This window comes from Tursiops truncatus, chromosome 10, assembly GCF_011762595.2.
Source record: "Tursiops truncatus isolate mTurTru1 chromosome 10, mTurTru1.mat.Y, whole genome shotgun sequence".
NCBI classification, from domain to species: domain Eukaryota; kingdom Metazoa; phylum Chordata; class Mammalia; order Artiodactyla; family Delphinidae; genus Tursiops; species Tursiops truncatus.
This window is the reverse complement of record NC_047043.1, coordinates 77,246,741-77,271,667: the sequence shown is the minus strand read 5'-3', so window position 1 is coordinate 77,271,667 and position 24,927 is coordinate 77,246,741. Positions and strand designations below refer to the sequence as shown.

Below are 24,927 nucleotides of genomic sequence, written 5' to 3'. Positions count from 1 at the left end.
ATTATCGTGGGAAAAACATTTAATAGCTACGACAACAGGTAAAATAGTTTCTGACAGTGACAAATGTTAAGAAAAAAATTAAAGGATAATAGAGTGGAGAGTGAATGAGAAGGGAAAGTGGGGAATCTTTTTAGGGTTCTTGGTGGAGGTGCCTTTGAGTGATTACATGCATAATGAAAAATAGACCAGCTCAGAGAGCTCAGGGCAGGACGCTCCAAGCAGTAAAGCAGCCACTGCAAAGATCCTCAGAGAGGGATGGCCTTGGCACACACACAAGCACAAAGGACCAACAAAAGGTCATTGGGGCCAAAACACGGTAGAGAAGGTGGGGAACGGGACACAATGAAATTGGAGAGACAGGAAAGGGCCAGATTAAATTGTATCTCGGAGGCCAAGGTTAGGGAGTGTGTACTTTATTCTAATTGCAGTGGGAAGCCAGTGGAGCTTTTTAAGCAGGGGGGTTGAGTGTTATCGCCATTGTTTTAAAAAACAGAACAGTTAGTAGAAAATAGATTCTGGAAAGGAATGAGTGGATACAGGGAAGAATAAGCAAGCTGTTGCCATAGCCCAGGCGGGAGGTGATGGTGAATTGGGCTAGAAGGGTAAAGGTAGAAATGGTGAGTAGAGGTCACGCATCCCACGCACCAAGGGAGTCCACAGCCTGGGCTGTTGTTCAGCTCAGCCAGAAGCACGTGGGCATTGCTACATCCCCAGGTCTGGGGGTAGGACGTGCGTCCAGGGGACGTAGATCCTTCAACCATCACCTTGTCAAATCTGAAGACAACAAACTCTTAAATATTTTCAGTGTCTCACTCCTGTAGACCATGTGAATTCACTTCATCCAGGGCTTCTTTCCAATAAAACATGAAACCAGGAAACGTTCTTTTCTTTCTCTGTACTTCCCTGCATCCTCTCACTGCTGCAGCATGAAGAGACTAGTCATGGCTCAGTACAAAACCACAAAAACCTTTCCATGCATCGGGCTTGAAGAAGGGAAATCAGCATCTTGCCTTTTTTGACTGTACCCCCCTCTGGGAAACCTTGAGAAATGGGTTTTGTGTGTTTCCCTGGACTTGACTGAAGCCAGGTCTCTCCTGAAAATAACATCGCTCGCTGTTGTGTCTAACTCAATATCAATTGCGGGGCCTTGCTTCCAGCCTCGGTATTTGGTAAACACCCAGTTTCTTGACACTCTTGTTTCCCAAGTCCGCTGGGGTCATCTTGAGCCTTGGCCTCGTTCACTGAGGATCATGGATTTCTGGGAAGTCTCTACCTCCAGCCCTTCAGCACGGGTATTAAAGGGCCCTGTCAAGTTTTGAAGGGTGTGACCATTGCCAGAATCCCCACAAGCCGAGCCCCTGAGGCATGCTCTCGCCAGCTGGCCCACATCCACACCAGAAATGGCTGGATTTCAGTGGTTCTCTGTGTATGGAGCTGGCCGAGTTCCCCTGGATGAAAGGCAGCCTAATATAAACTGAAAATGTTATTAATAAGCAGCCACTTAAGAATTTCCTATGACTTGCCAGTGATTTGGGGGCCTCTGTGTGAACAGGGAGAAAAGCACAACTTGTTTTACATGGATTAAGGGACCGGTGCAGTCAGTCTGACGGGGCCCCAGAAAGGCATTCAGGTGTTTGGTGAAGGGCTCTGGAATCTAGCAGATCTAGGTCTGCGTTTCCATTTTCATCCTTTCCCAGCTGTGGGAGCTTGAGTACGTTTCAGAAACACTCTGAGCCTTGGTTTTCCCATCTGTAAAATGAGGGTGGTATTAGTAATTTCCATCTCTTAACTGTGCTATGAGGATTCAGTAAGGAATGCGGGGAAAGTGTTTAGCACAGAGCCCGGTGTACACTCCGTAAATGTCTTCTTCGAAAGGAAAGTTGGAAAAAGCATACCCTAGAAGTAGAACCAAACTGACTTCACTTTTCCTGGTTTAGGGTGAGAAAAAGTAGATGTGGCGTTCTAGACACACCACACTTAATAGTAGCAACCAAAGCACTTGGCTTCTTTGAGCTCCCCCTTCTCCTTCTATAAAATGGCAATAATAACCCTTGTTCCTCTAACTTTGTAGAGATTTTTGGCAATTCAGAACTGAATTGAAAGTGTGTGGGCAGCTCTGAAGTACTTGATCAGTCCCAGGGTCATTAATTTAATATCCAAACCTGTCTGCCTTATTGTATCTCGGTAAGAAACCAAGGTCGTTTCTGTGACCTTGAAATAGTAAAAGGATGGTAAAGGGTAAGTAATCCTTTGGTAAAGATAATAATCAAATTACCTTTCTCAGTCCAGCACACCTTAAAGTATAGACTAGGTATTTCATAAAGACTTGTAGAAATGACCTGTTTGCCACCCATCTGTTTTCCATTGATCTGTTTCCATCCCAACTAGAATATATTAGTAGGGGTTAGATTGACTTCTCGAGAACCAGAACCATGACTATTTTTATTGACTTGTTTTACTTTTTGTCCCTACCCAGAGCATAGGGCCTAGTAAGCTGGTACAGAGTCAGATTTCACTACACTCAGCGTGCTGTAGATATTCAGTTATTTAATGCTAACAGCAACTCAGTGAAGTGGCAGTTAAGATTGGAACCCAAGGCACTGTGCCTCCAAGATCTAATATCTTAATCCACTGCACTATATACTGTTTTTAAGTACATAGGGGATATTTAATGCTTCAGATTTGGTCTACATGGGCTTAGCCAACTTCTTACACACAGAAGGTAGAGACTGAACAAGTACTTGGGCAGGTGGCATGGAAGAGAAAGGCAAACAAAGAGATATTTTGTGGAGTCTTCCAATTCTTGAAGTTGGGAGGTGAGGAGTGTTAGAATTCAGTGTGCAGTCATTTCCTCAGAAACTATTCCCCTGAAGGACTCATCTGGAAAGGAGGAGCTCTTGGAACATGACCTGCTCAACATCCAATGAAGCAAAAGCATACATGCCATAGAATCATGGTTAACATATGGACAAAGAGAAATGGAGGAATTGATCCGGGCATAACCATCCCATCTACCTTGGTTTCTTCTTAGGGAGGCGGTTGGTCTGACAGCAGTTCAGGAAATCAGAGCTTCTCTAGGTACCCACAGCCTTTCCTACGGATGCAGTGATGGAGGTAGCAGTGTTGCCATGGAGACACCATCAGTAGCCAAGTTCTTTTCCTTTGAGGGCTCACTCTTTCCACTCATTACGATGCTCAATTAGCTAGCTGCGTGTTTGGTAGGCAGATTCCTCACTAGCCTGTGAACATGGTTTACAATAAAGTTAAAACTCCTTCACCTGGGTTGCACGTGTAGTCCTCCAACTGCTAGCTTGTCACCGTCTTAGACTCCTCTCAATATCTTGATGACACCTTCTTCTCTCTCACCTCGTGCCTTTATTCAACCATCAGGGATACTCCTTCCTTCTCTTTTTACCTAGCAGCCTCCTACTTAGCAAGTTGTATGCAGTGCCCAGCCCCTGGTAGGTTTTCTATTAATAAGTGACCTAACAACAAAGTCACAGGACTGTTCACTTTGTTTCTTTGTTTCAAAACTTATTTTGAAAACTTGCAGTGTTATATACAGTTGACAAGAATAGCATAATGAACTTCCAGACACCCTTCTGGAAATGGCACTTCTGTGCTGCTTGTTCCCTTCCTCCCTCTCTTTTTTGCATGTGCCTGCGATGCATACACATAGATTATTATTTTGGCTCAACCCTTTGAAAATAAATGACAGACATAATCCTTTACCTGTATGTATTTCAGCATCTATCTCTAGCTCCTTGTGGCCTAGATCTTTGTGTCCCAGTCAGATAGGGGCTCCTTACTGTTCTGTTTTGTTTTAATCCCTCACAACCACCACCAGAATGCATAGTACATAGTAGATGTTCAGTGAATTATTGTTTAATAAATGAAGCTGCCTTCGAACACTTGCAGTAGTACCCTCTTCCCCCTTGGCACTCACCTTTCCAGGGTACCCTGACCCATGGTTCCTCGTTCGGTAGCAGCTGTAACTCTCTGCTCTAGCCTGCCTGTCTCGTATGTGGGGTGGGCCACAGGGGCCCAGGTGTGGTCTTCACCCAGTGACTGTTGGGAATTGGGGGGTAAGTACTCCTGCCTCCTTGATTCTCCAGTGGGACAGCTCTGAGGAATGTTCTGTACCATCTCCCGAAGCTCCTCGACTGAAGGGAGTCTCAGTTGCCCAGAGCTTCAGCTGGTCATCACCTCTCCCTGTGTTAGCATCCTTCCCTGCCCTGCTTGCCTTCTCCAATTCCCTCTCAGGCCTTTTTGAGATCACCTCCCAAACTTCTTTATGTTCAGATGCCTTCCAAGGATCTGATTCTGGGGAAACCCAATCCAAGACATCATTCCTCAATTGCTGAGACATCAGACCTGGAAATCAGAGTCTAGTAAGAGATACTCAGAATATGAAAAGTCATCCAACAGGCTTATTATTTTTTTTAAAGGAAATGTGTTTCTACTGCTAAAAATTCCAAGATAAATTAGTCTGAAGTAGGGCACTGTGTATGTTTCTTCCCGGAAATATGAATTGACATATTAAGAGAGGAGACAACTGCCACTAAAGATGATCCTCTAGCAACCCTCGCAGTGCCTGGGAGAGAGAACCTCCTCTTGGTGCAGATGGCCAGAGCCCCTGGAGCCCGGGCGGAGGGCAGGGCGTTGGATGGGCCCGGCAGCGGGTTTTGGCTCTGTTGCTCGCACCAACCTCGTACCCAGCTGGCCCTGTCACAGTCTCCGCCCTTGAGCTTCTGTGTGTTTTAGGAAACCGTTTTTCCTTTCTCACAGAGATAGAAATCTTGCTTCCAGACATGGCAAGTGTCAAGGTTCATGCCTGGGTCCCTCATTCAGACGGAGGGTTTGCCAAAAAAGGGGAAAAACACAGTATTGTGGCTGGGGGGAGGGGGTAAAGGAGCCAGTGAGGCCGCAAATAACAGGATATGCCAACGTCTGGGTATCAAGACAGAGGAATATAGGAATCCCAAGGGGAAGGGGATTAAGCAGAAAGGAAGAGCTTTCCTACACCCATTAGGATGGCACGGTCCCCTGAATCTCACATCACTGCTTGGGCTTTGGGACAGGCAGTGGCTCAGCCAGTTTGGACGACAGTGATGGGGGAGGGGAGGCCACACACCACCTCCTGAGAATGACTCATGCCACACTCCTCCCCACCTCAGAGCCTCTGCTTGCTTTCCCTCTGCCTGGAAAACTCTCTCCCTGGTCTTTCTCAGAGCTGCTTCCTACTTGGTCTTCTAGTCACAACTCACATGTCACTTCGGTGGGGAGCCTTTCCTGTTCCATCCTCGGCTCCTCTCTTATCTCCTTGCTTGTTTCCATCATGACACTTATCATGACCTGTAAATGGCAAGTTTATCTATGTGTTTACCTGACTGTTGTCTGTCTTCCTCACTTGACTTGAAGCCCCATGAGGTTAGAGATAACTGTCTGAATCACTGCTGTATGCCCAGCGTCTTCATACAGTGAGTGCCTAGTACACAGTATGTGCTCAATCGCTGTTGTCTGCCTGGGGGGTTGGTTAGATATGGATGGAAGGATGGTTGGACAGATGCAGGGAAGGATGGAAAGATGCACAGAAGAAAAGAAGGAAGATTTGGCCACTCTCCTTAAAACAAGGTGGTGGGAAGAACATTGGTCTTGGAGTCAGACGGTGTAGGTTCTAGTCTGTATAACTTTAGTCGAGTTGCTTATGAGTTTGTAGAACACATAGTTCATCTGCGTGAAATGGATGAAAATGACAACTTTATAGGGCTGCTGAGAATGAGTAAAGGAGATAAACTGTGAGACAAAATGACTATTATAAACCTTTTGTAAATGTAAGAAATAATATTAATATTAGAAATACAGCCGCCGTGTTCAGCCTTACCGGCCATCCTCCAGTAGCAAAGTACGTACTGGAGTCAGGGCCCTGGGGCTCAGACCTGTGGTGTGGAGCCCTTGATCCTTTGGGGACAGACTTCCGCCTCTCGCAGCATCCTCATCTCACGTGGAAGGTAGGAGCTGAAGCCCTGTGCGTGGGTCATGTGATCATGTGACGCATGCGATTTCGGAGGGGAACAGGTAGTGTTCTTTGTGATAGTTCAGTTTTGACAATTCTGACCTATTCCTCACAGGAGTATCTCAGCGATATCTTAAAGCAGGGGGACCCCACTTCCAATTCTTACCGGCTCACTTACTCAGCACGGTGATGCCTTTTTTGGCTAAGAATACCCACTGTTTCTTTATTCAATTAGATCCAGGCAGCCTGCAGCCCAGTACAATCTCTCTTCACTCAAAACACGTATTTACCTATTTTTTAGTTAAAAAAAAAAAAACGCGTAAAGTGGGAAAGGTGTTCCACAGTGCGGTAAACTGAGAATAATTTTTGGCTCATTTTAGGCTGGTGCTCTGCATGTGTGTGATACGTTTCCAATAAGTCCTCATTGGAAATTTGAGGAAATGGGGCAGCAGAGCAGACTGGGGAAGCCTGGCTCCTGCCCAGCCCCTCGTAAGTCTGGCCTGCCGAGGACAGATCCTTTAGGTGGTTGGCAGTGGCATAAGTTATCACACCTCTGAGAGTCTGTGACCGATGTACAAAGACACAATTCAAAGCCAGGGCTTAGTGGTTTTAAATTATCCATGCCCCATCTCTCCCTACTTGCACAGAAAATTGAAAGTTGATAGCTGTAGAAGTCTGGTTTTCAGATGTTTTTTATCTGAGGAACCTAACTTAACTCTGTGATACCCGTAAGTGTACATTGCAATTCCAGCGTTTTTGGCATCTTCCACGCTACGTAAATAAATTCTCTGATCCTGCTACAGGGCACCAGATCAGAACAAACCCACTTATCTGCATTGAAGAATGCACATCTCCTTGCCGAGAGTGTACATGTGTGGGTAGCTCTGGCTCATGTCTTTTTATTTCGGGCCAGAGTCTTGTCCCTTGGTCCTCGCTGATGGCGTGCACATAGAATGAAATCTGGTATCTGGTTTCTTAACATGAGGGAAAAAGGGGACCCAGCAGCTGTTTCTGTTTAACAGTGATTATCTCTGGGATTGTGAGTGTTTGAATTATTTTTTTTCTTCTTGCTTATCTGTAATTCCTGATTCTTTTCTACATACATTGTATATTGCTTTTCTTTTTAGGATAAGGAGGTAGTAGCTTTAAATTACCATAGGAGAAAAAGGCTTTCTCTTATTAAGAATAAAAGGAGTTATTCTTTCGCCTTTAGTGAACTCCAGTCATGGAAGAATTTAAACACCTAGGACGCATTTATTATTCAGCAAAAAGCTATGGAGGCTTTTGGGTTCTTTTAGCCCTCTGTCTTTAACAAAGATGTCTTTTCCCGCACCTGATCTCAGCTGCCTGAGGCATTGCCGTATTCAGCCCAGAACTTTGCATTCCTCATCTATCACTTGATTTGTGTTGGGACTGAGCCACTCTTCAAGCAGTCTGTCCTTTGACCCTGTGCATAAAAGTGGCCTGAACCTGATCTGACCATGGACTTGGGACACAGAAGCCCATACCACAGGGGAGGTAGAAGGCAGGAGCAAAAAGAAGGCTGGCAATGAGAGACACTGTTCTAGTGGCTGGTGTGGTCCTGCTTCTCACCAGCATCTTTTCACACACATGCCCCAGAGGGACCTAGCTGAGTGACAGGTGGGCTTAGTGATATAAGAGTTTAATACATGGTAGTCCGGAGGGGTTGGCATAGATCCCCTGGAACAGTTTTAAAAATGTCCATTGTCCAGAGACCATCCAGTAATGTTGGTAGAACACGCCAGTTTTCAGACTATACTCTGATTCAGGTGCTCCCCTTCTAACTGGGAGGCTAGCTACAGAAAAATGTCCTCCAAGTGCACGTCAGAATCACCTGGAATGCTGGTGGACATGCACTTCCGGGGCCCTGTCTCAGTCCTATCAAATCAAAGTCATTGGGGCACATCACTGCTCCCTAGTCATCTCCATGTAATGTCTTAGAAACCGGATATACAATTTCCTATGACTAGAATCATCATGATCTGCAGAGTTTGATGATTAGGAATTATCTGTCTCTTAAAAGCCATCGATAGCCTCTGTTTTTCTTTCTACCATCTGTCAAATTATTGGGCACCTACTTTACGTTTTGATAATACTAGAAATGACCTTGAACTGTCCTGGGAAGTATGCTGGTTTCCAGACTTGTGTCTTTGGAACCCTTGGGAGGTTAGGACCATGAAAATGCCTGGATGTTGGGAGAAGGTTGAGCTCGAGAGAAGTTGGGCTCCGGGCCTCCTTCTGTCACATCAACTTGGGCAGCTCTCTTTTATATACTGAGTTTCCACATGGGAATTCTTTTGCAAAAAAATATTTTCCTCTCATTAAAAAAAGAAGAAGAAGAAGAAAGAGAAGAGGGATGAAAGAGAGAAAGAAGGAAAGCGCGGAGGGGGAGGACTTAATGATGTGTTTCCAATCCTATCCAAATCTAGAATCCTGCAGTTTTTGACTTGAACGTGTCAGCATCGTGTGACAACGCAAGACTCCTTTCTTTCCTTCATCCTATCGCTTCTCACACAAAACAAGACATTGTGGTCCAGGATTCAGTGTTATAAATAACCTGTCAACATCTCAAAGATGAGACACCCCCCTAGAGACACACCGCCCCCCAATCTATTTATAATGAATCCTTCGGAATCACGGTAGGTGAGTTAATTGGTATAAATTGTTAGTGATTTTGCAAATGCTGTGGTCACTGGTGCAGATGACCAGAGTACTTTGAGACGGTTCAAAAGAGAGCCTTCAATACCTCCCGGTATTGTGTATTTCATGGAAGAGCCACTGGTGGCTTCTGAATACGGAAGCGAATGAATTTACAGCTGCAGGTTTCGGGTGGGGGGTGGCAAGGGTTGTTGCTGGGTAGAGGGAAGAAGGGAGACGGAGGATGCAGGATCTCTGCTCTCTGAATCATGCCTTATTCCTTGGAAACCTGTCATTCACAAACCCAATTATGTACAGGTAGAATGTCACCTCTGACAGAATGAAACCAATGCAAGCTTTGTATGATTGGGTTTTTTAATGAAATCCTGCTTTACTAGCAGGTTCTATTTTCATAAATGTCTCTTTAAAAAAAAAAAAAAGCCAAATCATATATTTCCCCACGCACTCCTGAGAAGCTTTAATCAGTGTGTCGAATCAGAGAGCTGTTGGGTGTTGCTGTGTGCATTTTGCCAAGAGGGAGAGAAAGACGTGAGGACCGAGAGAAAGGCTCTTGGCTCTCCCTCTGACCCCTCCACACCTTTCTGAGCATCTGGGCCTTGCGTTCCTCATTTGTAAACAGAAGTTGTTCAATTAGTCTCTCCGAAGGCTGTCATGGAAGCACTCAAAGGGTTAAAAATTCTCTGCAAATAATAATGCCTTGCCACAGAAGTGCCTGTTCATTATAAATGAGGAATGGAAGGCAGGCAGCTAGCAGGGAACATACGTACGGTCCTTGTGGTTTTGATTTACCTTTTTTTTCTTTTTCCTTTTTCTGGTTTCCTCTTTGGTTTTGATTTTTCTGAATGTGTTTGTTGTTCAGGAGTGAGAGGCTGTTCTCTGGTTGGAGTCAGGTATGCCCTCTGTAGGTTGTTATTAGGGCTCGGGGGTCAGATTGATCCTACTTTGAATCTCTGTTCTGCTGGCTATTTCAGGTATACTTTGAACATGTTGCTTAAACTCTCTGAGCCTTTGTTCTCTGGAAAGTGGGAGTGATATTTCCTTTCTCGGATGACTGGTGTGCGAATCTGGGCTCGTGCGTGTCAGGTGTAAGCAAGTCAGGTGCTGCGCGTCCTGCTCCGGTGCCTCCACGCTAATCCTGCTTGCCCTTATCCGGCTTCACCATTCTTGTTTTGCATCGCACTTAGCATCTTTAATGTGCTATTGTATATGATCGAATGATTTGTTATGTTTGTTGCTTATTGTTTGTTTCTTCCCCTCTGAGAATATAGGTTCTGTGAGGGGAGGGATCTTTATTTGTTTTCGCTGGGTATCAGTAGTGCCTAGAGCAGTACCTGGCAGATGGTAGGTACTTGGTGGTTATTTGCTGAATGACTAAAGAGGGCCCGAAGCCCTCGCCCCTTTCTCCCTCCTGTTCTGGCTTCTACTCGGTGAGACTCATTATTAGATCTGGTTCTTCAATTCTGTGTTTTGCTTTCGTCTTGTCTTTGTTCCTTCTTCTGGAGCTTCGGAGTTCATTAGATTATGTCCATAAATGAGTTTCACTGATGAATATTCTGCAGACTGCATTTAGAAAAAAATCTCTACATTTTGTTCTAAAACTATGACTTTCTAGTAAAAAGCCATTAGTCACCAAAGAGCTTCCTGAACTTGCTTAAACACACTGAAACTTTTTTCTTCCCTTAAGTCATAAACTGACATAAAAAGTTTCGGAGGGAAAAAAAAAACCCCAAAACCCTGACTGCTTCCCAAGACCCCTGACTTGTTTACAGTAGCTAATTAATTAAAGAGTTACTGTTAAAATGAGCTCAGACTATTTTTAAAAGCAATAGCCAGGGTTTGGATGAAGCTTCTCTGAGGTTGGAGATGCAAACCAGATCCAAGTGTGCATTCTGTCTGGGTATATCTTCAGTCGGATGAAAGGCAGGAAGTGGGAGAATCTGACAAGCCTCACTTGGCTGGACAAAACTGATTTTGTTTCTTTAAATGCATTTTGGTGTCAAAATTCAGGCCAAGACATTAAAAGAATAGGGACAAAAACCGACTGATCATCTCAATAGATGCAAAAAAGCATCTGACAAAATCCAACACCCTTTGTTGATAAAAACACTCAATGACTAGCATAGAAGGAAGCTTTTTCAACTTAAAAAAGGAAAGTTACCAAAAAACGCACAATTATGTAATACTTGATGGTGAAGGATTGGATACTTTCCCTTAAGGTCAGGAACAAGACAGAGAGCTCCACACTTGCCACTTCTGTTCACTGGAGGACCTAGCCAGAGCAGTAAGGCAAGATAAAGAAAAAAATCAGCATTAGATTGGAAAGGAAGGAGTGCAACGGTCTCTATTCACAGATGATGTGATCTTGTATATAGGAAATCCTAAGGAATACACACACACACACACACACACACACACACACACACACACACACTATTTGAACTAATAAACCAGCTCAGCAAAATTGTAAGATACAAGATCAAGGTACAGAAATCATTTGTGTTTCTCTACTCCACAATCTGAAAATGTAATTATGCAAACAATGCCATTTACAATAATGTCAAAAAGAATAAAATACTTGGGAGTGAACTTAACAAAAGAAGTGCACAACTTGTACCTGAAAACCACAAAATATCATTGAAAGAAATTCGAGTAAACTGAAATAAATGGAAAGACGTTCTTTGTTCATGGATTGGAAGACTTAATATTGTTACGATAGCAATACTCTCCGAATTAAAGATTCAGTGCGATCCCTGTCAAAATTCCAGCTTGATATTTTGCAGAAATTGGCAAGCCAACCCTAAAATTTATATTGATAATTCAGATGTCAGGGGCCCAAAAGAGCGAAAATAATTTTTTAAAAGAAGAACAGAGACTGAGTGAACGGATGAGGATGATTATAATTTTTGTGACTTTCTGTTTGAATTAAAAAAAAAAAAAAAAGAACAGAGTTGGAGGGCTCACACTTTACAATCTCAGAACTTACTACAAAAAACTACAGTAATGAGGACAGTATGGTACTAGCATAAGGATACACATATAGATCAATGGAATAGAATTGAGAGACCAGAATAAACCCTTATATTTATGATCAATTGATTTTTGACAAAGGTCAATGCAGTTGAATGGTGCTGGGACAGTTAGATAGGCACATGAGGATGAAGTTGGACTCCTACTTCATGCCATATACAAAACGCAACTCAGAATGGGTCATAGACTCAAGTATAAGAGCTAAAACCATAAAACTCTTAGATGAAAATACAAGAGTAAATCTTAATGACCTTGGGTCAAGCAACGGTTTCTTAAATATGATACCCAAAGCATAAGGAACAACAAAAAAAATTGGGCTTCCTCAAAACCAAAAACTTCGGTGTTTCAAAGGACGTCATCAAGAAAGGGAAGACAGCCCACCAAATGAGAGAAAATTTTTACAAAGCATATAGCTGATAAGGGCTTGTATCCAGAAAGTATATAAGGAATGCTTTCAGTTCAACAATAAAAAGACAGTTTTAAATGAACTAAAGATTTGAATAGCCATTTCTCCAAAGAAGATATATAATAAGCACATAAAAAGATGCTTAACATCATTAGTCATTAAGGAAGTACAAATCAAAACCATTGTAAGATACCACTTCACACCCACTAGGCAACAATCAAAGAGAAAGACAGTGTCAAGTGCAGCAAGAATGTGGAGAAAATGGAGCACTCGTTCATTAACAGGTGGGAATGTAAAAAAGAGCAGATATTTTGGAAAACAGTTTGATAGTTCCTCAAAATGTTAAACGTAAAGTTACTGTATGACCCAGCAATTCCATTCCTAGGTAAATACCCAAGAGAATTGAAAACATATATCCATACAAAAAACCACGTACATAAATAAAGCACCATTATTCAAAAAAACTAAAAAGTGGAAACAATGCAAATGTCTACCAGTTGATAAATGGATAAACAAAATTTAGTTTATGGAATATTATAATGCAATAAAAGGAAATGAAAGATTGACACATGCTTCAACATGGATTTATCTTAAAAACATCATGCTGTGTGAAAGAAGCCAGTTTCAAAAGACTGCATATAGTAAGATTCCATTTATGTGAAATTTCCAGTACAGGTAAAACTTTAGAGACAGGAAATAGATTAGTGGTTGTCAGGGCCTGGGGGGAAGGGAAGGTGGGAAGTTACTGCTAATGCACATGGAGTTTCATTTGAGGGTGAAGAAAATGTTCTAAAATTAGTGGTGATGCTTTCACATCTCTGAGAATATACTAAAAACCAATGAATTGTAGACTTTAAAATGGAGAATTTTATGGTGTGTGGATTATATCTTCACAAAGCTGTTGTCAAAAAATTCAGGCATATGGGGATTAGAATTCTGGGCTGTTTCATCAGTTTTATAAGGTGCTCCTGAAGCTAATACTGAAGGTCAGAGTACAGGTACAACAGCTTATTAAAATTGTTTCCTCCTTTATTTTTTTCCTTTTTTTTTATTTTACTGGTAGAAGCTAGAAATGCTCTTGTGTTGCTGACATCAGCGTTTTTATTGCTTCATCATTTTTGTAGCCATGGAAAAGGGAACAGATGGTAATCTTAAAAGAGAAATGTTTTATTTGGGGGAGAGAATTGTTATCTTTGGCTGCTATCTTTTGAAATAATTCACATGCATGATCCTCTTGTATATTAAAAAAAATGCTACCAATGTGGGGTAATTTGGGGTTTCTAATTAGAATTTCAAACCTACAAGTACCTTTAGTGGAGGTGGAAATGTCTTTCCCATGAGATCTTAGGGTCAGCTTTGTTTAATGGGCAAAAATATTTTTGCTCTTCTTAAAGAAAATCTCACCTGCAGTTATTTTTATAACCACTTCCTTTTCCTAAGGTCTAGAAACCTTTTATAAAAAGGGAATGTTGTCACTATTTGTTAAACCTACTGGTAATATTTCTGGTCTGCATATGTATTGTGTATATTTAATTACTCTTCCAGTCAAGGAAATTGTGGTCAAGGTCCATATCTAGTGTTCTACCTAGTAAAATAAAAGGTGTTCTGACATTCCTCTTGGGATACTGATGTAGAAGAAGAGGTTGCAGTCCATGTTTAAATACCCTTAGCGTGCTTACCTGGTGGCCTCTGATGGCTCAGGACGTTTCCAGGTACGCAGTGCCACGCCTTCTACAAAGACAGGCGTGCTGTGGAACTCTCCTTCAGATGCCAGAAGCCGGTTGCCAAGGAATGTGTTTGTGGTTTGGGATCCAAGGGCTGGTGAGTGGCCGGCCAAGTGAAAAACATGGTTTCTTTTGCCTTCCTTCTCACCTCCCGCCTTTGCCGCTTGCAGGAAGATCTGTCTGCACTGCAAGTGCCCTCAGGAGGAGCACATGGTGACGGTGATGCCCCTGGCGATGGAGAAGACTGTCAGCAAACTCATGTTTGACTTCCAGAGGAACTCGACCTCGGATGACGACTCAGGCTGTGCCTTGGAGGAGTACGCCTGGGTCCCGCCGGGGCTGAAGCCTGAACAGGTACCGTTCTTGACAGGAGGGCATTTGTGGGGTTGGTTTTTACCTTTGTCTTACCCATCCTTCCTCATTCCGGTTCAGAAGGGAGAGTTGACTTTGCTGATTCAGAGAAGTGGGGCTACATGGGATGAAGATATCTGGGGCCCCAGTGGGAAACCAGAAAGAGAAATGAAACTGAGCCTTGGGTGGGCCATGGCTAATTCATTCTGTATTGCCATTTTTAACCAAATCTTTTTTAACCAAAAGATTGTCTAGAAACGTCTAGAAACATTAGATAATGAAACTTCATTTTTGGAGAGGGAAGGGACGTTCTACATTGGCCATCAATCTTAATGTTAAGATTCTTTGTAAGGAAATAAGGATTTACCTTATTCTTCCCAGTGATCTAATGCTGTGTTCAAAGGTTTGGCCTGGCTTTACAAAGAAAGACATTGACATTTCCTGAAATATTTTGGCACTGCCCACAGACTGTAAATATTATTAACTTGGTTAGATGAACTTGGTTTCTTTCGTTTCACTGCATTTCTCTCAGTGATATACAGCTTCTGCTTTGCATTTCTTGGTACTTGGAATTTTCGCTTCCACGAGCCTCATGTTGGTTTAGAAGCCCCTCCTGTAAGCTGGATATTGTCGTGATCTTCCCTGTGCGTCTCTGAGACACAGGTTTATCAGAATCTTAAGTGTGCGACCACTATACCCTTCCTCTGACACAAGAAGTTTCTTTCTCTGGAGATCTTCTCTATGTCTGACAATGTTTTGAAGCTTAAAAACCCTGAAATGTGAAGTCAGGAACTTGAGATGTGGTGATGCTTTTAGAAAAGGTTCTTTATGGTTAGGGAAGACCTAAGAATTCGCCAAGAACTTAAGGATGGGACCCTGATAACACCTCTTTGGTTAGCCATTTCTTGTCTATGGCCATACCACCCTGAATGCACCCGATCTCGTCTTCCATTAGCCATTTCTTCTTCTTTCTTTCTGAGGTTGTAAATTAACAGATGAAATCAAGCACACAGGCAGGATTTGTTTAGCCAGCAAAGGATTGTTTAAATTTCGAATTAGTCACTAATACTTAAAAATTACTAACACTTAAAAATTAGGAAATTTTAATTTTAAAGTTTAAAATCTTACTCTTCAGGGATTTGTGTGCAGGCCATTGAGTTGAGCACTAGTACTTCTTTCCAGGAAGTGTTGAGAAAGAATGCCTCTCCAAAGTCACCCTAGTCTCCACTAAGCCCTTTTGTGTTAATCTTCCTACGCCCCACAGGCACTTCCGGTTTGTGATCTCTACTCTGATTCTTACTAGGAAGAAAATGTCTTAGAGCAGAAACATTCACAGAAAATAATCTGCATGAGAATTGAAGGGACTTCTGTGTTCGGTTATCGGCAGAAAGAAAGAAGTGTGTTCTCTCTTAGTTTGTAGGTTAAGGTTATATCTTGATTTTCTTCTGTTCCAGTAAAGACTGTATTATTAAAGAGTAAGTTGAAGAAGAATGAGAGTATTTGATTGAGTTTGTCTGGAAACTCAGATGAGGTGGTGGGTGACTGAATATCTGTGTTTGACATCACGATTCTACTGGCAGTCCTTGAGCAGTGAGTTTTCACACCTCGATACAGCTGTGAGCTTGTTTCGTTTTCTTGCTAACCTCATTTCCAGCAGCTTCTAAGAGACCCACGCTTCTTTTATTCACATTGCTTCCTGCTGAGTTGGGCCCTGAAATTCCAAAGTTAAGCTATTTTCAGTTCCCTGCTTAGGTAGATTCTTTTCTAAGGCCATTAAATATCATTCTATGGTGTTCATATTCAGAGAACATTTTCTACTGCCCCAAGAGAACAGGCAGTTGCAGAAGCTAAAGATCTTGGTTACATTCACCAATTCCAAAAGCAAGGGCTTACGTATTTTTGAAGGCCACTTGCCTCATCCAAAGTGAACGTCTTTGGAAAACAAAATGACTTTCTTTGATTTGTTTTGAAAGAAAATGTTTAATGCTAGGACTTCCCTGTGGGCGCAGTGGTTAAGAATCCACCTGCCACTGCAGGGGACACGGGTTCGATCCCGGGTTCGATCCCTGGTCCGGGAAGATCCCACATGCCAGGGAGCAACTAAGCCCATGTGCCACAACTACTGAGCCTGCGCTCTAGAGCCTGTGCTCGGCAACAAGCCCACGCACCGCAATGAAGACCCAACACAGCCAAAAAAAATTTTTTTAATAAATAAATAATAAATTTAAAAAAATGATTAATGCTATTAAACAAGTGGTTTGAATTATGTCAGATGGCAGGATATTCCCGTCTCTTATAACTGTATTTTTCTTTAAATGGTTTTCTCTATTCCCTACACTTACTCAAACCTATATGATACAGATGATTAGAAAGGAAATCGTTCTCCAGAGAGAGACTGTCTCTTTAAGCTGTTTGAAGGGCTCTACATTTGTCTAATAAACTATGGATCTGTATTAAAGGTGTTTCAGGGGATCATGTTGCATGAAAAAAATGGTCTTCAAATTTTTTAATTATGAGATCTTTTAAAGTCTGTTATTAATGGAACTGATTATAGGTTTAAAGATTTTTTAAAAGCTGCCTAGTAGCTTTTAGAAAAATTTGAGACCCTAAATGCCTTTTACTAATAAAAATTCTGATGTTTAATACGATGTTAGTGGTCTCTGGTTTGAGAAAAACCATTTTTCTATCAAGAGAAATTACAGCTTTGTGCTGGAGGAGAAATAGTCCAGACAAGTTAGGGTTCCAAGTAATGTGTTTTCATTCTTGTTAGAAACCTTTCATTGTATTCCCTGGTCGTGGGGTTGGTAATTTGCCTTCAGGTGACACTCTTTATTATTCTATTTCTTCTGAGAAATGCCTTCTTCAGTTCAGTATAACGTGAACGAAAGTTACCTCCGTTTTAGGGAGGTGTTCTTGAACACTGGCACTTAATTTTATAAAAATCCATTAGCTGCAAAACGCAACCTTCTTAAAATAGTGTGGAAAATGATAAATATAACAGTCGATGCTGGAAAAGAAAGGCTTCTCTCTTGTATTTTTTAATGGCTGGACTGAAAACTGATCGGAGAAGTTGCCCAGATCCTTTGCCTCTGCTCGCTGCGAATGAGGTGTTTAGTATTATCTAGAGAGCCCTGCGGAGGCAGAGCAGAGAACTGGAGTCTTCCCTGATTGACCATCTGAAGTTATCTATAAGGCTCCAATTTCTCTTCAGGCTTGAGCAATTCATCGTATGTGCCCTGTCTCCTAGAGATGCTATGGTGATACACTTACAGTAGATAATACTTTAGGAAGAATTTGGAAATTATTTAACAAGCTTTAAGAAAGGAAAACGGTGAGCAGGGTTTCTCAATCTCAGTGCTGTTGACATTTTAAGCTGAATAATTCTTGGTGTCGGGGCGGTCCTGTGCATTGTAGGATGATTAGCAGTGTCCCTGGCCTCCACCGACCAGATGTCAGTAGCACTCACCACCCTCTCCCCGCAACGTTGGGGTGACCAAACATGTGTCCAGATATTGCCCATTGCCCCTGGGGGATGAGCCGGGCACCCCAGTTGAGAACCACTGGGTAAAAGTAATGGTAGAACCTGGAGGACATGTCAGCACAAGTCGGGCCCAGTCAGGACAAGAAAAGGATGACTCAATTCAGCAAACCTTTATTTGAGCACCTACCAGGTCCTAGCCCTGGTGTTATAGCTGCTGCCTTGAAAGGAGGCTGAGTGTTTGGCAGAGTGAAGAAGGCGATCCCACGCTGCTCAAGCAGAGGCCAGTGCTCTCCGAGGTGGATCCTGCCATCCTCCCGAGAAGTCAAAACAAGAAGTGAAATGGTGTGAGGGACAGGTGACAGGTGGGTCACCATTTGTCCTCCAAAACAGGAATAGCTTTCTCCTTCTATAATGGGAAGACTTGCCCATTGAAAAAAAGGGAAAGATAAGAAGAAAGAAAGCAGATAAAAATCTCTCATAATTCTCCCAACCAAGGAAAATTGTTTTCCAACCTTTTTTGCATGTGTGTAACAAGTATATATATGGGGTACATTTCTGTTTTGTTTTGGACAGAAATGTGATGATGCTGTCCACTTATCCTGAAATTTTTTTCAGTTTATGTATCGTGAACTTTTTTTCTGCGTTTTTTTCTATGTTTACACCCAGATCATCTTTGGGAGTGGCTGTATAGTTCTCCACTGGTAGTTACTAACCTGTAGTGGCACCACCCACCACTAGGGCGTGCTTGGAAATGTATGTTTAGAAGCGGGGGTTGAGGGGTGGGGGAACTTCCCAGGCGGTCCAGAGGTTAAGACTTCATCTTCCAGTGCAGGGGATGCGGGTTCGATCGCTGGTCAGGGATCCCACATGCCTCGAGGCCAAGAAACCAAAACATAAAACAGAAGCAGTATTGTAACAGATTCAGTACAGATTTTAAAGACGGTCCACATCAAAAAAAAAAAAAAAAAAAAAACTCAGAAGCGGGTAGTTATTGTCAAAATGACTAGGGAACCTCCACTAGTATTTCAGTGGGTGGGGGCTTGGGATGCTAAACAGCCTGAAAAGGATCAGACGATAGCGCTGGAAGGAGAATTGACCCCTCCCAAATGCCAAGAGTACCACCATGAACTGAAAATTTATTTTTGAACGTGTGCAGCCTTGGTAGCTTTTCTCTATATTAAGTAAACGGGAGCAGCCACCCTTTCTGTACACTTGCTTGCTCGGCGCCTTCAGCACGATTCCTAGAGGTGGATAGGTCACGTGCAAACCTCTTTAAGACTTCTGATTCATTGTGCCAAACTGCCCTCCGGAAATGTGACCAGTGCGTCCTCTGGGTGGATAGATGTCATTGGGTACATGAGGATATGTTTTTTTTTTTATTAGTGCTTCTACTCCTGATCCTTGAAAATCTGAAGAGACCATCAGATTGCTTCTCCTGAGCTGAGTGTCCTTTTCATTGATGTTTTGGATACTCCAGGTATCCATGGAGGGTTCTCAAATGTGGATGTCACCAAATGTTAGTCATTTTACCTTGACCTTAACCGTTTTTTTTGCACATAAAAAATAGCCATTGGGTTATTTGTCTGGAACTCTCAACGTTCACTTCAAACTATTGCAGGAAGGATGAAGAGTGGATACTAGAAGTAATTGCCCAATTTTGGGCTTTCAAAGCATTCTTCCATATGTGGCAAAATAGACTCTCCAGTACTACCTAAAGATGGGGCTGAATTAGCTGGTTTTGAGCCCTGTGAAACTCTAAAATCTATTTGCTGAGGGTACCTAAAATGCTTTATTTGGCTTTTCATTTTAATTTGATGACTGTTACTCATCCATCAGATGTCAGATTAACTGTGTCTCCTCAAGGAGTCTCTCTGGCCACCCCACTCTCCCAATACAAGACTAGGTCTCCAGTCCCACGCTTTGTGACAGTCCCCACAGTTTTCCTTTCTAGTGCCTCTCAAACTTGTACTTACTTAGCAGCGTAATTTTTTGTTTAATATTTGGCTCCCCCACTTTGCTTTAAGATCCAGGAGGGCGGAGATCTTGTCTGCTTTGTTCTTCGGGAATTTTCCAGCACCTAGCACAGCACCTGACATGTGGCAGGCACCCCACCACTATTTGTTAAGAGGCAGGCAGGTCACCGGAATCCTCTGCAGAAGCAGAGATGTTCAGGGTTGCATCACACAGTGAAAAGATAAAGGTCTTTTAAATGTTTTTCTACATGAAGAACTAGTCTGTATCCATTATTCCTGCTCCCTCTATTTCTCTTAAAAGTATGTATTCTAAGCACATTCCCCTAATAATCCCAGCTGCTTCAGAGATGTCTTAGGTTGCAAAGGGGCAGGAGATGGGTGGCATCTTAGGAAGGACTGTGCAGCAGCACAAACCTGTGGCAGCACTGCCAGCTCCAAGGCTCAGGGTCTGGAACATAGTGTGAGGAACCAAGGGTCTGGCAGAAGCCCTCTGTGTTTCCAAACCAGAGGACCATTTGTGTCACCATAAAATTTGGAGAACCCATTGGGAGGCACAAGGTGAAGGGGAAGCAGCATAGTCCAGTGGGAAAGAGCTTCACTTCCAGAGTCCAGTAAATCTGACTACTGCTCCATCCCTTTCCGACCTCAGGAGAGTTGTTCAGCTTCCAGGAGCCTCAGTTTCCTCCTGATGATGATGATAATGTGGAGAAAATTCTTAAACTTTCATTGAACACTTGTTATGTGCCCACCACCATTTTCAACTTTTGTGTGCATTACTGTATTTAATTCTTATAACAACCTTATTCGGTAATTATCATTCCTGTCTCTGTTTTAGAAGTGAGTAAAGCAAGGCTCAGAGAAGTGGAATAACTTGCCTGAGGTCACACAGCTAAGGAGTAGCAGAGAGGGATTCATTCTCAGATACCCTGAGCCAGGAGCTGATACTCTTGGACCTTGAGAGCCCAGGGCTGATCTGGCCCTGAGTGAGGGAGTGTGTAGAAAGTTCCCAGGGCAGTGTGTACACATAGTAGATGCTCAATAAAATGATTGTTTCCTTATCACTCTTCTTGTGAAGCTATAGTAAGTGTTGCTGATTACTACTGCCCTGAGCAGGCAGGAAGAAGCGGGGAAGGAACGTAAGACTGTCCAGGGCAGAAGAAGGTTATGTTGGGTGGAAAAAAGACATTAAACATAGGGTTAACCAGAATCCAGGATTGCTTCTCAGCCTGCTCAAAGGCTTTTAATCAAATCATTTTGATTGTGCTGCTCCGGGAGCCTTTCTGTTCTCCAGGTTCTCTGCTGTGGGATTGTCATAAAGGTGCAGCTTCTTTGTAATGAAGTTCTGGCCCCACTGAGCCAGAGCAGCTTGGACAGGGGACCAGACGGAGCCCCCTGACTCTGAAATATCCAGGGTCCCAAGCGGGCTTCGGGGGCTGTCTGCTGTAGAAATGAGGTCTGCCGCCCCCTTCCTCGGTGCCTGGGGTCACCTGCAGCATCACAGTCCCTGGGCCTGGGAGGAGTGAGTGAGCCCCCAGGGAGTTTTCTGTAGGCCGCTCAGAGTGCAAAGAGAACCTCCCCACAGAGGAGAATGGCCTATACTGAGGATCTGCAGGACAGCCGGAAGCGTGGCTCCTTGCCCTTGCCTCTCTTCCTTTGCCTGTCCCAGTCTCTTTAGCAGCCATCTCCAGTGGGTGGGCTTCATGGCAGCTCTCCACTGCATTGTACGCCCCTGGTCCGAGTGGAAGAATGAGTCAGAGCTTACGCTGGAGAACGTCGTGACAAAGGAATAGCGATTGGGCTCTTTCCGTTCCTTCCTTCCCTTAACTCCTGTGCACCTGCTCTGTGTCAGGCACCGTGCTAGGCACTGGGGGTAAAAGAGTAACCAAGATCACTGAGGTTTCTGCTGCACTGTAGTTCTAAGTGGAGGTGTTGGAGACCTATACCTTAGAAAACAAGTGACTGAGATAATTCAACATTGTGATTTTTAAAATGATGCTAATAGTAGTGCTATAAACATTTAATGAATTCTTCCATGTGCCAGGCACTGTCCTAGGTGCTTTGGGAGTTACCCTAGTGCTTTGTCTCGTTTAATTTATACTGTGGAGGAAATGCAGTAGCTTCTGTGATCATGGTTGTGGGCCGGAGTGTTGGGGACCGCGGGGATTAGCTAATTTAGATTGATCGGTCAGGAGCAGACTCTCTGGGGCGGTGGTCTTTGAGCTGCTACTGAATGACATGAGGAAGCCCGCCCTGCAAAGATCTGGCTTGTGGCAGAAGTTCAGGGATTTACGTGAAGCTCAGAAGTAAGATGAAATCCGTACCAACTTTGTATCTGCACACAAAATTTGGGGAGAGTGTCGTTGGATGGTCTGGGGAGAAATGAACAGGGCCCACGCGGTGTCGAGCTCTGGCCAAGGTAGCCACGGACATGAGGGCTGGGTAGTCCCACTGCTGTCCCTCCCCCTGGGAAATCGAAGGAGCCCCCATTACCCTTCACCTTGATGTTTCTGCCTGCGGACAGAGATAAGGCAACAGAGATCCCCCGTTCAGAGGCGACTAGAGAGGGAACAAGGAACCTTCCCCATGCCAAGGGCATAATGCACAATTTACGTACGTTTCTGTCTACCCCTCTTGTCATATGCCCTACCTTCTAAAATGTGAGCCTGTTGGAGGGGGAGACAGTGTCTTGCTCACCACTGCATACTTAGTGCCTAAAATAATGTCTGATACGTTATTCAATAAACATGTTATATGAATAAACAGTCCCATTTAATCCTTGTATAAAATCCTCCACTTTCCCACTGAATACCCTGCAGCTCAGAGAAAATCAGGCTTGACCAGGATGTCACAGCTAGTAATGGGCAGAGCCAGGATTCACAGCAGCCATATTTGGGCTTCTCTTCCTCCACACCCACCCCGCCCCCTGCCCCCGCCTTCCACGCTGATCCACCCAGGATATCAGATCCGAGGGAGCCAGCTTGGCATGTGTTGGAGGAGGGAGCGGCGTGCATCACACTAGGCTCTTTCATGCTCGGGGGAGGGAGATGGCTTCTCATCTCCAGTTGACCCTGGTGACCAAGGAATTCCTCTTTCCCCACCTCCAGTTTCCCCATCGCTGCAGGAAGTAGCATGGTTCTACCTTCAAAGACTTGTTTCCCCATCAGCAATCTCTTTATCTCTGGCTCTTCTCAATCTCTCATCCTGGCTGGGAGCCCGCTTGGTGACAACCAAATTTCGTCCTCTTCCTCCAGTGGCCGTCGTGTTCCTAGTCCTGTGTCACATACCTGGGCACTCAACAGTGATATTCATTGAGCAGGTATTTATCAAGTGATGACTATATTCCAGGTACTGCGGGAACAGCCATGAGCAAACAAGTATCCTTGCTCTTAGGGAGCTGACACTCTAGTGGAGAATACAGACAGATGAACCACTGAATGAACAATGCACTTTCAGAGAGTGATGTGTGCTGGGAAAGCGGGAAAGAAAGGGTGATGTGATTTAGAGGCAGGGTTGGCCAAATTTTACTGTAAAGAGCCAGATGGTAAATATTTTAGACTTTGTGGGACATATAGTCTCTCTCGCAGATACCCAACTCTGACGTTGTCATGGAGAAGCAGTCATACACAACACATAATGAATGGGCATGGCCATGTGACAATAAAACTTTATTCACAAAAACAGGCAGCGGGCCTGATTTGACCCACAGGCTGTAGTTTGCTGGTCCCTGATTTGGAGAATCTACTTTAGATTGGGGGAGGGGGACAAAGAAAGCCTGTCGGAGGAAATGACATCCGAGCTGAGTTGTTACTTAGAACGATGGTTAGATTACTCAGATTCAGCCTATTCCGGTGGTTTTCAAAATCTAGTTCCCATGCCTGCAACATGAGTATCATCTGGGAAATTACTAAAAAAACACAGATTTTCAGGCTCTGTCCCAGACCTACTGAACCAGAGCTCTGGAGGTGGGCCCAGCGTTCTCGTTCAACAGGGCCTTCAGGTGTTTCTGATATAGGCCTAAGCTTGAGAACCGCTGCTCGTGGGCTACGGAAAACCAGCAGTGTTGGAAATACATGGAGCCAAATCTTGGCTCTACCGCATATTAACTCTATAACCTTGGCTGCCCTTAGCTTCAGTTGTCTTGTCTGTAAAATGAAGAGACTTTTATGCCGAAGTCTAACGTAGCTGTGAAGGCTAAATGAATTACTCTTTAAAGAGCCTAGGAGATCTAGGCTGGCACATCGTAGGTCCTCATAAAATGGTAGCTGCCGTTGTCACCAGCCTCACTGGCTGGGTCTTCGAGACACTGATGCAGATTTGCCCATGGGCAGTAATAGAGGATGAGCCCCAGCATCTTCCCCGTGAGCAAGACGTCTCTCATCCCCAGCTTGTTGCCCCTGTCTGACATACCCTGAATGTGGCCTGAACACAAGGCTGTTTGTTAAAGGAGAATTCAAGATACTGTGAAAATTCGTTGACTGGTCCTGCTTCTTCAGCCCTCTCCTTGGTCTGTTAGCCCAGAAGATGCTCTGGTGCCTGCTGTTGCAGAATCATGAATTCTACATCTGTGACTCACCAGTGGGCTGGGGCCGCAGTGCCAGGCGCTCAGCTTCACCATTCACTTTCAGGCTATTGACAGTTTGTTCTTTTTATGTAAGAAGCTATTTGTACCAAGAGGGACAGAGGCTGGCAGGTGTGGGTGCAGGGAGAGAAGAATGACGAAGTAGTTCATCTCTCTAGGCCTGCTGGGTCGTTCTGGTTCATAGGGAGGGAATCTAATAACCCCTCTAAAAGCTCCACAAAAACCATCATTAGACTCGCCAGCCATTTGCTGTGTCATCTTCATTTCATTATTCCGTCAGCACATGCTGAGCTCAAAATGGAATTTCATGGCTGCGGTGAGACACATGGCTCTCCAACTGGATTGGATTAAATTTCTTCTGAGCTGCGTCTCTTGTGTTAGCTTTCACTGTCACTCACCCCCGTGTTCTCAGTGCTGTGTGAGGAGTGAGTGGGGAGGGGAGGGGAGAAGGAAGCTAGGAGGAAGCCTGAGTGCGTGCGGTCTCCTCCCGTTCTCAGGAAACCAGTCACGTGAACGATGTTCTGTTGATCTTGGCTCCAGAGATGCACTGATGTCATCGGATGGCAGTGGGAAATGTGCCTGTCTGTGCAACCTTCAATAAAATTGCCTGTTAATGAGCTCGTTTTCAAGGGAGCTGTCAGAGATGGGACCAGAATTGGGGTGTAGACTGGAGGGCCTCTGCCGGATGAAG

The 24,927-nt window shown here is 43.9% G+C and overlaps 1 protein-coding gene across 8 annotated transcripts in view; it reads left to right on the top strand.

The window, feature by feature from the left end:
- PRICKLE2 (prickle planar cell polarity protein 2) overlaps window positions 1–24,927 on the top strand; it is a 342,911-nt gene that overhangs the window by 226,128 nt on the left and 91,856 nt on the right. For all 8 annotated transcript variants that reach the window (XR_004528595.2, XR_004528594.2, XM_019947623.3 and 5 more), the window contains one exon: window positions 14,023–14,206. Coding sequence is in view for 6 of the 8 variants with exons in the window: in XM_019947623.3 (XP_019803182.1) it covers window positions 14,023–14,206 (184 nt within the window). In the remaining 2 variants the exon portion in view is untranslated. The remainder of the gene's footprint in view (window positions 1–14,022; window positions 14,207–24,927) is intronic.